The following is a 17,390-nucleotide window of genomic DNA, read 5'->3' as shown; positions in this document are numbered from 1 at the left end:
GCGGACACACGGAGAGGGCACGGAGAAGGACCGAGGCGTGTGGCAGACACACGGAAAGGGCACGGAGAGGGGCCGGGCGGGTGGCGGACACACGATGAAGGAGCGGGCGGGTGGCCGAGGGGCGGGTCGCTGAGGGGCGGCGGCGCTGCGGGCGCGCCCCCTTCCCGCCCCTCCGCTCGCTCCCGCCGCCTCTCGCGAGGCCGCCCCCCCCCCGCGCGTCACCGGCGGAGCGGACGGGGACAACATGGCGGAGCGGCGGCGGCACAGGAAGCGCGTCCAGGTACCCGAGGCTCCCCCTCGTCTCTATCTCTCCCTCCCCGTGCTTAGAGAAGATTCCCCCGCGCCCTCCCCGCCCCGCGCTGTTGCGAGGTGGCGGCTGCGGGCGGCCCGCGGTGCGGGAGCTGAGCGCCCCAGTCTCGGGGCACCGGGAGCCCCTCAGGCCGGGGCCGGAGCTCGGGGTGGCAGGTTCTCCTCAGAATTTTCTAGCGGATAGGTAAACGCTGTGAAAACGGAATGGTGGAGCTCAAGTAGGAGCGTTTGGGGGCTGAGGGGCGGCCAGCGGGGCCCCCCCGGCGCATCAGAGGCGCCCCCGCTTCATCCCCACGGGCTCTGCGCCCTCAGAAGTTTTTCGTCTCTCCATGACCAAAAAAATGACATTTGGAGCTGTTCCCCGTTTTTAATCGCCGCGTTATGCTCAGGATCCCCGCAGTTTTCAGTGTCGAACAATAGCTTAGTGCGGGTAACACCAAAACACCCGGGAGCTGCACCTTCACCCGGCGTGTCCGGCCCAGGCACCGTGAGCAGAAGACGTGGGACAGATGGTAAAAGCATCTTAAAAGCAAACGTGCCCCAACCAGGAAGTGATGCGAGAAGGAAAGGAAATTTGTGTCTGGAAAACATAAACAAACAGGCATGCCTATAAATAGACCTAATCAGCTTTGAGATCGTGTTAAAATGTAGTGATAATGGTGTAGTGACACTGAGAGGCAAACTGAGGGCTGCTTCGGTGTTTTCACTTACCTGGGAGCCTGGTGTGTCGAGGTGTAATTTTTACAGGGAGTTTTACATAGTTTTTAATGCATGTTTTGGGCGTACTTACAGTATCAGTGACCATAACGCTTGTTACTGTTATATGTTATCAACACTCAGTTAAGTAGTGTTTGTTTGGGGTTTATTGCTCTGCTGTAAGAGCAGATAATATTCACGGGAGAGATCACAGAGCCATTCAACAATGCATGCTTCATGTCACCCTTCTGCTTGGCTGCCCTCTCTCCTTTCTCATCCTTCCCTTTCCTAGCCCACTTTCCCTTCCCCCAGGAAGATGGAGATCTGCCTATACCTGTAAAGGTTCATTTTTTTCCTTTAATTCCAATTTGCGAGGCAGGGGAAGAAATGCGAGGAGTCATTAATCAAAATCTTTTGAATGAGCCCTATCCATCACAGTATTCAATGAATTATTGCAAAACATCACAGAATTATTCTCCTTTTAACGTTTTTATAGGTTGTCCCTTTCTAAGGATGACAACAGCTCAGTAAAGCATGCATCAAATCAAATTTAAACACAATTTAATGTTTGTATAACACCCAAGGCTGTGGCCTTGCAGGCAGTTAAGCACATGCTTAATTTCCAGCCTGTTAGCAGTAAAAGTATTTCCCAGATTGTTAGTAATTAAATCAATGTCTGGGTTTTAAAACTTAAGGTCGTGGCCTAAATTTGTGACAGAATTATGCAAATAAATGTGTATCATCACAGGTTCCTAGTGTAGGTTAACAACAATGGGAATACAAGACAGTGGACAAAGGATGCTGGTGAATGCCCAAGGGGTTTTCTTAATTGGTCAGTGAATAAAACAGCTCATATTTCTCTTGGCAGTGGGTTTTTGCAGTATGATTATCACGTTTGTCAGGCTCATGCTGCAAGTGTCTTCTTTTAAGATGAAGTGTGGGATTTTTATTTGTAGGTGCTTCAAGTGTTTTAGCAGTGTGTACTTAATTTAAGGTGATGTTGCTCCCCTAAAGGGATTATTTATTGTACTGCACACAAGTCTGACATCTGAATGCGCTGTATTTCTTGACAGGAGTGAGGTTCTTGGAAAAAGTTTGTGTTTTTAGCTGTGGATGAGGCTGATGTATTGAAGTTCAATTAGAAAAACCATGGGTGCAGAACCTGGGTGTGGAATGAATTTTTGTAGGATTTTATGCCTTTCATCAAGATTAGAATCATGGTAGTTTGGTCAGATAGCTAGACATGAAAAAAGGCTCAGAAATAATTCAAAGTTCTGTCTAGCCTGCTCCACGTTTCCCATCGGAAGCAGTCACAGGAAGGATGTGCTTTATGGAATGCACTTTCATCAGAAGACACGTTGCCCAATGTGTGTTGCATAGCTTAGACTCTTCCTCTGAAAGTTACAAAAGTTGCAAAAATTTTAACTTCAGAAGTTTGAACAAAGATATTTCAGAGGTAAATTTCTCCAGGTGTCATTCCTGATGGTAATTTAACTGTAATCAAAACAGAAATTAATTCAGACATGCAGTAGTGAAGCTGGTCTGTAGGATGCAGATTGCTTACCCAGTGGCTCCCACATGATTCACATGTCTGAAATCAAGAATGCTTGCTGTGCATTAAGGACTTACTGACAGAAAAACAACATATGTTGTCTAATGGCTAGTTTAATCTTTTTATTTTAGACAAAATACATCTCAATAGATGGGAGATGCCTTTGAATGCCTGTTACTCCAACAACCTGATCAAAGCTATTTCATGTCCTGGAACTATATTTTTCCCATATGTGCCCTGAAATATTCACTTAACCACAAAGTGTTCGGTGTTGTTTCCTTTGGGCCGGGTAACACGTGGCACTGTGCTGGCAGCTCTGTAGTTGGACTGTTAAATAGGCATTAAGTTTTCATTACCTTGGCTGCATTCCACATGCACAGTTTTAGTCTGCCCGGGTCAGGTTTTGGGCTGATCTTTGCCTTGGGATTAACAGCACTTGGTGTCGCACCTTGTTGCTATGTCCTGCACTCCAGAAATGTTAATGCACATAAATACTGCTCCTGAAAAGAGAGAAAACAGCTCCTGAGCAGTTTGGAGGTCAATGTCTCACTGCAAATTGATGGCTGAGGTGGCATCAATGCCATTAATGACAGGTACTTTCCTTGTTGACTTTTGTTGACTTGTGATTCAAGTTCTGAGATTCTCCTGATGAAGGACATCTACTAATCATTAACTGTTGTAGCCTACAGTTGGGTCCTGTTGAGATTTGGGTTCTGCTGGAAGGAAGATGCACAGCTGCAGAGCTGCATTGCTGCTCCTCTGCTGCAGTTTTATGTGAATGACTCTGAAAAGGATCTGCAGAAAGGACGATGAAATGGCTTTCCAGCAATGCATAGTTTACTGTAGCTTGACCATTTGGCTTAATTTTCTTCATAAATTCTAGTAAAAATGAGTGGGATGATAACAAAGGAGACTGGTTAAATTGTGTCTTTGAAAGCTGAGTGGTGTCAGCTGATAGAGGAGGAAGAAACAAAGATCAAGGGGGCAAAACTAGAAAAATGGGAATTAAAAGTAGCAGCCTGATTTGTCATTAAAACAAGAATCAGTCTTTTGGAAATCTTGAGTTACATTTTTGGAGGTGGGAAGGGAAAAAGTCAAAACAGCTGGCCTGGGGTTGGAAGGGGACTAAAGCTGGCATGTTCTGGCCTCAAAATACTGTACATTGCTCCTTGGATCTGTTTTAGAACTCTGTATGTTTACAGTGTTTTGTATGTTTTGCTCAAAAAAAATTAGCAATGGTTAAAAAAAAGGGAAGAAAACAGATACTTCTGTTTTCATAGGATGTGGACTGCAAAACATCTGCTCATCTTTTTCTTTAAAGAAAAGTTAATGTTTTGTGGCCTGCACATAGCCACAAAATCCTGAAGAACTGGTTTCTCCACATGGTTTTGCCACAGTTCCTTTCAAGAGACCTGGGGCAGGCCTTGTACTGGTCATCAGTGCAGGAGTCCTGCAAGTTTATGTTTGTTACTCACTGAGGAAAACAAGGATGTCCTAAGAGCAAGTCCTAATGCCCTGGCGTGTGTTTCCCCCTACCCATTCCAGTCATGCCAATCTGTGCTTTGTCTTTGTCTATGGCACGTTGGTTTATTTTAGGCAAAGTACAAATATCTCAGCAGCACCCAGTACCCTGCCACAGAACATCCACTCTGAGATCCTGACAGTCAGCAGGGAAGGGAAAAAGACAATCCTTCAGTTCAGCCCGAGCACTTTCAGGGAAGAGTGGGCTGATACAGTTGTAGTCTTTATAATGAGGTGTGTGGAACAGAACCTGGACTGACACAGTGTCATTTCTGATGTAGCTTCTCAAAAAAAGACAAAGAAAAAACAGGCACCACATGTTAAATATGCTTAAATTTCTTCTTTTCCTTATCTGGAAACTGTATCAACTATTAGGCTTCAGCAGCCTGCTTTGAGGGATGGTGTTCTGAAAATCTAAGACCAAAGAAATCAACTAGATATTGTTTCATTGAAATAAAACAATTTTGATGACCCTTTTGAAACAGAGGAGCATAAATCCTTATAATACATTTGGCTGCACATGGAATAACTTTTCTTGCTAGTGACACTCATCATTTAGTCTCTTCTGATTTTCCAGAAACCCTGTTTATGTTACCAGGTTGTGGAAGGAAATTGGCCTGTCTTGGGTCATGCCTGTCTTCTTGCAACTGTGACACAAAGAGGGAATGAAATGAGTGCAGTTTTCAAACCAGAAATGTGCTCGGCCCTTCTGTCATCCACTGAGTGTTCCAGGAGTAGGAGAACTGGAATAAGTCATGCTTGGGTAGAGCTGAGGGGGAGAATTCAGTGGCTCAGTTCAGGTGTTATTTTGATGTGTTCAGGCGTCTCTGGTGCTGCAGTCCCAGCTGGGGGTTGAATTAACTGGGAACTGCATCCATGCAGTGAAGTCCAGAAGGGACTGTGCTGTACTTTGATTTGGGAGATAATGGTAAGTTTGTTTAGGACTTTCCCTTCACTTCAGTGAGTCTGGAAGGTCCCTGGGTTTGATTATCCTTTTATGAATTCATATAGGGCAGAATTCTGATTGAGAATTATTCTTAAAAATTTAAAATGTCTTTGCATTTCTAGCAAATCACTAGGCTGAACACTGCTTTTTCTGTCAGTAGGTGGAGTTCTGTCTAGATAAGTAAGAAATTTGGTTTGATTTTATTTTTAATGGCCAGAGTTCGTAAATCATCAGGGATTGTAAATCTCTAAATTTTACATGCTGTCTAGTGACAACATGGGCTACTTTTAAAAATGAACACAAAATTTGGTTGAACTGCAACTTTTAAAAGTTTTGCCTAGGGTAATGAACTTGCCATTGCTTTGGTTGTTTTCATTTATTGATAGAATATATTATTTTCTGTCAGTCATTTATTTTCACATTTTAACAGAAGCCTGGCTCTGCAAACAAAGGGATGAAAATAGGATGAAAAATGGGGATTAAATTGCAGGGGACACTTTCTCAGAATGAGCTCAGTTAAACTGTGGCACTTTCACTGGGAAGCTTTTTTTTGTTTGGGCTATTATGAAACTATCCCTCATGGACAAAGAAACAAGAGAGAAAGGAGCAATAAAAGAATATCCTGGTGCCAGCCCCTGCCTGTGTAGTGCATCACATGACCCAGCAGGATCATAAATATTTTAAGAAGAAGGAGGAGAAAAACCACCTTAGCAGAGGAGTTAATACTGATGAGAATATCTGCAATTTCTCTGTCTGTTTTACTGTCCATGCTGTGAAGAACATTTGCCCTGTGAATTGTTCCAAATGTCATTTCCTCACAGGAATTCCTAGAAAAGCAGTGTTTCACACACAATTGCTGCCTGCAGTCCCCAGTCTGCTGGAGCCTTATCCCATGTGGCAATGATGGGACACGGTCACTTGTTTTATTTCAGTGCATTGGAACTCCTTTTGTTGCTGTTCAGTTACTCTGGTACCAAGTTGGGTGGCTTGGCTTGATTTAGTTACTGGCACAACTGTACCATGTAAGAGGGCCTGAGACCACAGAACATAAATTATGTCCATTCATGCACTGTCAGGGAATAGTTTTCTAATCTGATGTTCAATACAGATTTTTTAAATTTAAAAATGAAAAACAGGATTGAACATGCAGAAGGTAATATCCATTTGAGGACTTTTAGGATCATCTGGCCTAATTTGGGCACGTTTTTGAAACCACCTGGTGAGTGAGCATATTCCTGCTTTCATGTGGAAGATTTAGACTTTTTAAAAGTCTCAGAACTAAGGACTGTGGAGTCTTTTGGTAATTTGGATACTTTGTGTCTGTATTATTCTTTTCAAAATTCTCCTCAGACAGGAAAAGCAACAATCTCCTCTATAAGGATACTCATTAACCTGTTGGTTTTGAAAGTTAGCTGTTGAAAATTAACAACTCTGACCATCTCAAGCTTTTATTCTGGTATAAACACATCTATTTCATCTTGCATTTCCATTTGCCATGCTGCTTGTGATACTATGATTATGCATATTAAAAGCAGTAATGGAGGTTCGATATGTTTATTGACCTTTAGGAAAAGTAGGTCTTTAAATAGACTCTGAAACTTTTATTCCTGTAAATGACCAATGTGATTTGTGGGTGATACAATCTATTTCTTCAGGCAACACGAGAGGAACGGGTACAGAAAAGGCACTGCAGTGTGGAAAGCTGTCCCATGTTTCTGTGTTTCTGATTCACAAATAGCAGAGGGGGGTTGGAGAATTAAACCTTATGGACTGAATGAATTTACAGAAACGAATGTTGAGGTAGTTTGTGTAAGTCAGTTTAATATAGCAGCCTATGGTTTCTTTCAGATATATTTTTGTAAAACAGGAACATTAGAAAGTTCTTCCTTTCCCTGCTTGCAAATATTAGACCTTAATTTTACATAACTGAAAATGCCCATCTCCAAAATGCCTTACACATCTCAGAGTTCTGTCACCTTTCTGCAGGGTGGTAAAAGCACAGAATTTGTGAATATGTGCAGACTTCTCATAAAATATTGGTTTCATCCTGCTGTGCTTTCATACTGATGTTCTACTCTGTAGATTGGAAGAATCTCTTCAAGGGTACTCTAAAGTCTCATTCTGTAGTTGTGCAGTGGGCAAATAAATTTTCTAGCCAAATCTTTCAGCTTGTTTTCAACATGGTTTTCTCCTTCTCACATGAAATCTGAGCTGCTCTGTGTTCTGAGTGTCTTTGTTGCTGTCAATTCATACACACTCATTCCTCACTCTGCTTTCTCTTTGTTCCCAGCTTCACAACTGTTTCCATCCCAGCTGTGTACCTTAAGCAGCTTCCCATGTGCTGCTTTCCTCTTAGGCCTTCCTTTAGTTTGCTCTTTCTACAGATCTGCTAAAGGAGTTTGTCCTCCTTACCTTCAGTTTTTCTGACTTGAGATTTGCTGCTTTTTTGCTTCCTATAGACAGAAAGGCCTCAGGAAAAATGACCAATTTTCACATCCTTTATGTTTTATTTGTTATTTATATACTGCTGTGAAATAACAAAGACTTTGCAATATCTGATTTTTTAAGCCCAAATGGGTGATTTCCTTATGTGTTTAAAACTGTATTAATAATTTTTGACTTTTCCCACTGTAGGAAGTTGGTGAGCCGTTCAAGGAGGAGAAGGCTGTTGCTAAATACTTGCGCTTCAACTGTCCAACAAAATCCACCAACATGATGGGCCACCGAGTTGATTATTTTATTGGTAGGGTTGCTTTTAACCAGATAATTCAGGTTTCTTCTAACATTGCACTTGGAGGGTGGGAGAGGCTGTTTCATTTTTATTAGTAGTACTTTATCTAATAAGTACTGATCCTGCAGTTTGGTTTTGAAAACTTATCTAGGTCTTAGGAAGCCATAAAATTAATCTCACTAGCTTGGAGTAAATGCAATAAACTTTTCACTCTGTGGTTTAAAGGTGTGTGATGTCAAGAGGAATATATTTCAGAATAGTGACTAGTCTTGGTTGAAAGTATGTGGAACATCACCAGAACAGACTGGGCATTGTGGTTCAAGGAATGTAGACTAAATGTTAAAAATAATGTTAATTTGAATGCATTTTTAATTAACTTTTTTTCCTCTAGCTTCAAAAGCTGTGGATTGCCTCCTGGATTCTAAATGGGCAAAGGCAAAGAAAGGAGAGGAGGCTCTCTTTACAACCCGAGAGTCTGTAGTTGATTACTGCAACAGGTATGACCCAGGCTACTTCTTCAGTGTCATCAGTTGCTGTAGTTGTCCAGATGTCACAGTTATTTATGAACCAGTGTAACTTGGGCTTCGTGCATCCAAAACATTAGTGGTTGTATGCAAAAACAATGATTTTAATGATTTATATTGCTGTGTTTGAGGGAGGAAATGGTGTAGTTTCATTATTTTTGTTCCCAGAACTCTCTCAGGCTTTCACTCCACTGCACTGGGGCAGCAAGGTGATCCAAAGGAGTTTCCTGAATTTTGACAATATTTGAAGTTAATAGGGTCAAAACTCAGATCCCTCTGTCCCTGCTGTCTGAGGAGCAGGATTCTCTACTGCTCTTCCTGTTGGGAATTCACCTGTGCTCCTTTCAACAATGTTTCTAGTTGGTGGTGACCTTAAGAATATCAAATACTACATCCTGCTGTCCTGCTTGCCATATATTTATATCTCCATACATAAAGAGATAATATATGTACTTGCAATAAGGTCTGTTTGTAGCTGACAGGAAGGGAAAACTTGGCATAGGTACCAGAGTTTCAACAGAGCATTTGTGCATCACTTACCAGTGATCTTGAAGAGCTGTATGTCCACTTCCTTATTTCTGCTATGAAATATGTTGACATGAACTTGAAAGTAAATATTGCAGGAATTGCACTAATGAGAAAGATAATTAAATGGATCTGGTGGGTTGCTGTATCCTACATCTTGTGTGTTCACTTATATCTGCAAAATGCTGCCACAGAAAAGTAGTTTTTACCCAGTTTTGAACAGATGAACCAAAAAAAGCAAAGCAAAAGGCAAGCCATGGGATGATAAGTAGGTCTGGTGTGTGTAGCTCTAAATAGAGCAGATGATTGTGACCTTGCCTTTCAGTCATGCTGGTCATGATTATGTTAGAGAGATAATCTAGAATGGTGTCTAATAACATAATTGAGTGTAAATGTTGTTCTCACTACTGCACTTAAATGAATCATTTATACTTATTTCATTTTAAGACTCCTGAAAAAACAGTTCTTTCATCGAGCACTGAAAGTGATGAAAATGAAACCTGACAAGGATACAAAGAAAGAAAAGGAAAAAGGAAAAGGTGAGAGTGCAAAAGAAGAGGAGAAAAAGAGCAAGAAGGAAAGTGGCAAAGATGAAAAAACAAAGAAGGAGAAAGAAAAGGAAAAGAAAAAAGATGGTGAAAAAGATGAGTGTAAGAAGGTAAGTACTGTGGGTAAGAGAAGAGAGAAACCTGTAACAAATACATCAGCAGATTGTTAACATTGCACTGGCTCAGAAGTTGATATTCTAAAATATGCCATGCTTTATTTTCCTGTTTTAATCTCTAAAATATGCTGCTCTTTTTTGTTATCTTTTGAATTTGTCTTATTTTGGTCTAGATCAAAAAAGAGGCTTCAGTTGGCCTTTGTGTACCTTGTCATCTTTTAATGTGGGCTGAGTTACTCAAAACCTGTTTCTCTCCTGTGGCAGCAGGCAGGGAGGCTGTGTACATCAGTTACCATAGACTGACACATGTGTAGGTGACCAAACATCCAGACCAGTGCAGCTGCACCAGTGAAACAAACAGTTTTGCAGTGTTTGGTAACAGGAATGTTTGGAATGTCACATTTGGCATGTGGGGCCTGTAACTGGCTGTGTAACAGTGCTCCATGACTGCCTGCATCCTGCTGCTTGCACTTGAGCTTCCAAGTTTAAACTACTCCTGCTGTCCAGATTTTAATGTGGTTTGGGTTTGTTTTCACTCCTGATTGGTTTTATTACTTATTTATTATTAGCAGAACAGGATTTCTGAAATGCTGGGAAACTGCAAGAGAAATTTGATGAGTGAATATGGTTTTTCTTCTACATATGGTGCTCTGAATCAGTGAAAGTTAGTAGGATAGTGATCCAAAGTTATTCCCACTCAGACATTCCTAAGTGAAGTAATGGCACATCTACTGAGAGTTACAGTTTGTCTACAAAGGTTTGGTTGTCCAGAGAAACCTAAATGGTGAATAAGAGAGTTATAAACAGGACAATCCCACTGCAGTCCCAGCCCAGTGTAAGATTACCCAACCCCTGAGGTACTGCAAAATGCTGCTGCTGGAAGTTACAAACTCCTCCATTCCACTGTCATCAGGGGAGGTACATTATTAAATATATGTTAATTTTTAAACTAATCATTATTTATTGAACAGATATTTATTGGATTATATAAACCAGTGGGTAAGAACTTGAATGAAACACAGGACCAAAACCACAAAGTTAATTTATCACAATGAAGTAAGCAAAGAGAAGCAAACAGGAGACAGAGAAGAGGAAGCACAAGATCCAGAAAGAGATTGAGGAGGACGAAGAATATATGGGCAGAAACTGATTGTGCCAGGATGTCCCTTTGGTAAACATGGCACTAAAATAGCAAATAATTCTAACAAAGTCAATGATGGTGAAGTGTTGTTCCCTGTTCTTGATCCCTGCACAGACTTTCTGTTAATATCAACCCAGCTTTGCTGGGCATTTGATGACACAGTGTAATCCTGAAGTCATAGTCTAGTCATTAGACGCTAAAAATGAGATTTTACTTACAATTTTCCTTGATTTTTGAGGTACCCAGTTGATAATAAATGGAAGAAATAAAGTATCTTTACTTTAAAAAAAAACAAAAAAGTGTGAACATGATCTTAAGTTTGTAAAAAGTTACCAGATTAAATATATTAACAGATACTATAAATTAAGTAAAAATAAATCATAAAAGTAATGTACAATATTAAATATAAAAATGAAAACATTCTATTTTGTAATTTTTATATATGATTATTTATATATGTATTTTTAATATATAATTTTTTTTACATATTAAATATCAATAAAATATTTATGTTTGTCCTTAGGATGACACCCCAGGAACACCCAAGAAAAAGGAAACTAAGAGAAAATTTAAACTTGAACCACATGAAGACCAAGTTTTCTTGGATGGAAATGAGGTAAGATTTATAGGTGCTTTTCAACTTTGGGTGTCACCATGCTATTGTCAGACAGGACCATAATTTACTGGATTTCTACAAACTCCTTGACATGTTGAAAGAAAAATTAATGGCAATGTGATGGCTGATCTTGATTTTCAGATACTTCAAGGAGGTTAAAGACAGGTAAATAGAGGATAGTAACTTTAAAAAAATCCCAAAGAAAACTTCATTACCAGTAATTGAGGTGTTGGTGGCCATGAGGTGAAATGTTTGTCCTCGGGGTGGGTTCAGGGGCTGGTGGAGCTGACCCTGCCTGGGACAGGAGGGTGGGACAGAGACTCCTGAAGTCCCTCCAGCCCAAGTTATCCTACAGCCACTGGCATGCCAAAATTGTTCTGAGCCAAACAAGCCTTCCATGTTCAGTCACAGGAGGGGAAATAAAAAATATCTGCCTGGCTTTGTGATCTGAGCAGACAGGCACCCTTTGGCATTCCTCAATGCTCATCCTGGCTTTAGCACTGAAATTGTGGCCTTAAATACTTCCATGTGCTGCTTTGTTCTGGAAGACAAAGAATTTACTTATTTACCAGCTCTGTAATGTACAGAGTCACATTTGTACTTCTCAAATTTGGGATAGGTGGTAAGTTTTACTGTGCTGTGTGTGGCTGTACTGCAGTCTTCCCCGGGATTCTTGTGTTCTTTTGGTTATAAAACATACATGGCAGCAAATTCTGTAAATAAATCACTTGTGCAGAAAATGTGTTTCCCCTTTGTATCTTGATTTTACCTTTCTCAGTTCTTCTACATTGGCTTTACTCTGTTTCATCCCATCTCATGTGGAATCACACCCAGCTCTGATCCTCCCTGTCTTCACATGAGGTGCCCATTCCAAAGGAGGCTGCAGCACAGTGTCTGCAATACCACAGCAGTTACTGCTTGTCTTAACATCAGTTACTTCTCTGTTTATTAATGAGCTGACATTTTTTAACAACTGTAATTCACAAAAGCTTTTTTTAAGTAGTAGCTGGTTTAGAGTCAATTCTTGGGTATTTGCATTCAAGCTGGGTTTTTCCCTTTCCTCCATTATTTTGCACTTACAAACACTGGATATCACACCCTTATTGCCAGTCACCATCTTTATCGTGCTTGGGCTCACAGAACAGCTGACTGGCAGCAGCTGCACCTGAATAACTTTGGCACCCTGTGGGAAGCAGAATGTTAAATATTTATTGCATCACACGGAATCACCACTGCCTCCCAGGTCTGGTAGTTGGTATTGACACAATATTGACTGCAATGAGGGTTGCTGGTTTCTAGTAACCAGCAACTTCTTTTCATAATTAGAAGCTCAGATTCAGACTGTTTAATTTGCTAAGAAAAAAAAACCACAGATTTTTCTAGTTCAGAAAATCCTGCACTTTACTAAGAAGTTTTTCATTTATGGCTGAGCAGCTCAGATTCAAAGGGACCCACAGTTCTCACACAGACATTTGGCTCTGAGAGTTGTGGCTGTAGACCTGGAGGTAACAGTGCTGTGGGACAGAGGGTGCAGGGCCACTGATCTGGGCCCAGCACGGGGCCTGCAGTGAGCATTCCAGCTGCCTCCTTTGTTCCAGGTGTGCAGTCTAGGTGTTTTCAAAGCTCACAGGACTTTATGTTTCCACTTAGTGGACTTGGGAATCTTTTTGCTTTTTTTTTTTTTTTTTGCTTCATGCTGAGCAACATTAATGAATAAAGAAAGATACAACCAAACCTTGATTCAGTGATAACTTCAGAATCTTTCATTTTCCCATCAGTTCTGCTGTCTGATTGTTTTCCTCAGGATTGTATCACCTGTCAGTTACCCTTCCTAGGAATCACAGCCCCTTGCCCTGACCAGGTGTTGGCCAGAAGGCTTTTTTCTCAGCACCAGGCACTGCAGCCTGGCAGTGAGTGTTTGGGTGAGGGAATACAGGAGATGTTTATCAGAGAGCTTGTTCTGAGTGTAAACCATGTCATTTCTATTATAGGTCTATGTGTGGATCTATGACCCTGTTCACTTTAAAACTTTTGCCATGGGACTTGTACTTGGTAAGTCAGAGTAGACACAAGTTGTTTATTTCTGTTCCCTTAAGCTAACCAGTGAGTTGTCCAGTGGGCAAATGCGGGTTATGTAGAAAATATGAAATATGTTATGAGTGATGCATTTCTGACCCTAAAACTTGTATTTGTGTAGACTAAGATTAATCAGCCGATTTTATTTTTTAATCTAAAATAGTATAGATGTTAACTGAATCTAAGATACTGCTTTGAATGAGCAGTAAACCTGGAACCTCTGCACATGTACCAGGAAAAACTAATGATGCTTCTCGTGCCTCTGTCCTGCCCTCCCTGCTCAGTGATTGCCGTTATAGCCGCGACCCTGTTCCCGCTCTGGCCAGCCGAGATGCGCGTCGGTGTTTATTACCTCAGCGTGGGCGCCGGCTGCTTTGTGGCCAGCATTCTGCTCCTCGCCGTGGGTGAGTGTCGGCAGGCGGGGTCCGAGAGGCGCAGGCACCGCCCGGCTCTTCCCCGAGCCCGGAGCGGGCGGTGCCGCAGCCGGGAGGCTCCTGTGTGCGCTTCCCTCCGGCCAGCGGGTGTCACAGTTGTGCCGCGGCAGGAGAGAGCTCAGGCTCGTGTCACCTGTCGGTGTCTCCTGTGTAGTGCACATTGGTTTACTGCTTGTGTTCAAACAGGAAAGTGCGGAACAAACCCAGAACTGCACACAGAAACGTTAAGAGGCCAGAATGGCGTCACAGGAATTTAAAGCTTTCTGTGGCAGAGGGGTTTAAGAGCTAAATAAGAGATAAGATCCATGGTTAGTGGGGTGGAGGAGACACAGTAAGAATAAACTACTCCACAGAGCTATTGTGGAATGAGGGGTTTCTTCCCAACATCCCCCAGTCCCTGGCTGGGGGTGGCATCAGCAGTGAACATCTCTTACGGCATGGTTGTACAGTGTGTGTGCCTGTAACAAAATCCAAACTTTCCCTTGTTTTCACACAGCTCGCTGCATTCTTTTCCTTATCATCTGGCTCATCACTGGAGGAAGGCATCACTTCTGGTTCCTGCCAAACCTTACAGCAGATGTGGGATTCATTGACTCCTTCAGGCCCCTGTACACACACGAATACAAAGGACCAAAAGCAGACTTAAAGAAAGAGGAGAAAGCAGAATCCAAAAAGCAGCAAAAATATGACAGCGAGGAGAAATCAGATAGTGAGAAGAAGGAAGAAGAGGATGGAAAAACAGAAGCCACACGGAACTCGGGAACAGACGGCTCAGGAGGAGAGCGACATTCAGACACTGACAGTGACAGGCGTGAAGATGACAGGTCCCAGCACAGTAGTGGCAATGGAAACGACTTTGAAATGATCACAAAAGAGGAACTGGAACAGCAAACAGATGAAGGGGATTGTGAGGAGGAAGAGGAGGAAGATACCGAAAGTGGGCCTTCACATGGAAAATCATAACTCACTGTGGTTTGGGACTAAGTATGTGCAAATGGTTGGATTTTCTTTGTTGGCTGATCACCAAAACATAGACCATACAGTAGCATCTTTGTTTGCTGAAATATCCGTGTTACCAAACAGTTTTATATCTAGTTCCTTCATTTTTTTTAGCCATTAACTTGATTACTCGGTACTATGTTAATCATTAATATCCATTTACAGAAGTTTTATCAATTTGACAAGTTTTTTATTGATTGATAGATTGCCCAGATTGTCCTCAAACACACTGAAAAACATCATTTTCTGGTACTTGCATAACTGGTCAATTAGTTTAGCTTCTCAAACTTGCTTTTGTAAACCAGGTAAAAGTTGAATGACCAAATCTCAGATTATTCCTAGTTATCCTCATCTGATAGTTAGGTAAAGCCCTTCTTAGCCCACAGCCTTCTTGATATTTTTCTTGATTTTGTTTTCAAAAGACTGTGAGAATTTTCCTGAGAAAACTAGTTTTAGCAGAAGTGTTTTGCTGACAGTAGAGGAGCTGGTAGTGCTGAATTTGGCTGCAGTGTTCTCTGTTTCTCCAGCCTGTGTGCCAGCAACTGAGGAAATCCAAACTGGTTTTGTGCATCCAGTGCAGAGAGAGATGTCATCTCCAGCAGGTGAAGGAAGCAGCATGGTTTGGAAATAATGGCTGTTTTCTTTCTCCTGCTCCATCATAATTTAAAAACAAATGTATTCTGTACATAATTTACAAATAAAGCAAACCATTTTCTTTAACTGCTACTTATTATTTAGAGATTTGATCCAGCACTCAGTTTGTATTATTGAAGCCATGTTGTGGTGTATCTATCAGAGAAATGCAAGTCGAGAGGACCTCACGGAGTATTTGTGTATGATTGGTAGCTGTTCCACAGAAGCTTTAGTTTTGTGCCAACATTCCATGTATTTGAGTAAATTGATCTTTATTAAATGAAAGCAAACACCAGAGCTGTATGGATGCCTTAATGTTAAACCTCTTTGTACTCTGGAACTGGAGTAGTTTTAAGCTGAAGAGGCAGGAGAGTGTTGGTCTGCTCGCAGAGCTGGGTGGCTCAGAGCTGATGTGCAGTGACCATTAGTAACTCGTTTGTAAATCCCTCGGAGGAGCCGCTGCCCTGTCTCCCTTCCCGCTGCCTCTGTGCAGGATGGACTGGAGGTCTTGGCTGACTGAGCATGGAAAAAGTTACAACTCAGCCTCTTTCCTCTCAAGGACTTTAGAGATTTGATTGTCTTCCCAGCCCACTCAGAGAAGATGAGGGTAAGAGAATTTTATTTCCTATCTTAAGTTGCTTCCCATCCTTCCAGCATTGGCATTTTGGATGAAGATACCAATTTTTCAGATTGTGCAAGTATATACATCATCATGGTTGCATTGATAAACAATTCATGGATATGGTGTATTTGCTTCTTAAATCCTGAATAGTTACTGCATAAGGAAACAGATAAATTGGATCACTTTTTTATTAATATAGCAAAAAAATTAAAGGACCCATTAACTAAACAGATTGACTCCTGGCCACTTGTGTGTTATCACTGATTCAAAGGGCTAATGAAGTCCTGTTGTACCTGAGTGGGGTGTGCACAATGAGATGGGGAGAGCAGAGCCTGCACTGGGGCATCACAGGGCAGCCAAGCCCTGGACAGGGTTTTAAGAAGTTAATGCAGTGGTTTTCAGTTATTTCAAGTACATTTTCTCTTCCATATGAAGTAACATCTTCAGAGCCATGCTGAGCAAATCAAGTGGAAATAGTCAAATAAAAACTCTAATGCTGCCATTTATTCCTTGTTTAGGGGGTGTGTGCCACCACTGCCCACTTGGAGAGAGGTGTCTGGGTCTCAAATTAACCATCAGACACTTGTGCTGTCACCTTGACAGAGTTCCAGGCTCCTGCAGCCTGGAAATTGAATTGGCCTTAACGCCTCCCTTGATCTGCTGTGAACAGCTCTGATCTCTGAGGTGGGGTAAGAAAGATCTGCTCAGTGGGTAAGGAAAGAACTTCATTACTCATTACTATAAGCTTGTTTTCCTAGAAATAGCCCCCAAGTACTTCTGAAGCGTTTTGGAATAACTTAATGAAAGAAGTGGTTACAACACACCAGTAATAGTAAAATTTTGAGTGGACTTAAGGTATCATGACAAACACTTCCAGTCCAAAGAGGAAATCACAGAAGGACTTGGCCACCTTTAGATTTTTGTATCAGGCATTTCAAAGTTCTTAATAATTTTGATTTTTAACTTTGAGAGTCTATGGTGACCTCATGAGAACAAATGAACATATATTTAGTAAAAAATTCTCAAGTAACTACACTACTAAAATGTCCTTCCTGCAATATAATTTTATGGTGGTCTTATTCCTCCCAGTATAATTTTCTGGGTTTTTTTCTTTGCAAGAAGATAGGATTACTCCTATATATTCTTCTAAACTAAATAATTACTGGTAAAACAAATTAGTATTAATGTAGATCAGTATTTAGTAGAGATGTTACACTCAAATGCGCTCAGCTCTGGTACAGATACAGTAACCTCAGCTCACCTGTTGGGTTCTGGGATCCTTAAACAGGCAGCTCTTTCTCTAGCAATTAAGAAACAATAAAATTATTATTTGATGAACTTGCTTATTTCTCTATCTGTAGAAAAGTTACAGTAGTGAGGAGATGATAAGCAATTTTCAAA

The 17,390-nt window shown here is 41.3% G+C and overlaps 1 protein-coding gene across 1 annotated transcript; it reads left to right on the top strand.

The window, feature by feature from the left end:
- Positions 1–213: 213 nt before the first annotated feature.
- SEC62 (SEC62 preprotein translocation factor) lies at positions 214–16,217 on the top strand. The gene is made up of 8 exons (XM_021548199.3): positions 214–280; positions 7,659–7,767; positions 8,147–8,252; positions 9,252–9,462; positions 11,133–11,225; positions 13,217–13,277; positions 13,586–13,705; positions 14,232–16,217. Exons 1-8 carry the CDS (start codon positions 245–247, stop codon positions 14,696–14,698), a joined length of 1,203 nt encoding a protein of 400 aa, XP_021403874.3. The 5' UTR covers positions 214–244; the 3' UTR covers positions 14,699–16,217.
- The last annotated feature ends 1,173 nt before the right edge of the window (positions 16,218–17,390 follow it).

The sequence above is a fragment of the Lonchura striata genome, chromosome 9 (genome assembly GCF_050655825.1).
Source record: "Lonchura striata isolate lonStrDom1 chromosome 9, ASM5065582v1, whole genome shotgun sequence".
In the NCBI taxonomy this organism is placed as follows: Eukaryota; Metazoa; Chordata; class Aves; order Passeriformes; family Estrildidae; genus Lonchura; species Lonchura striata.
This window is presented reverse-complemented; position numbering and strand designations above follow the sequence as displayed.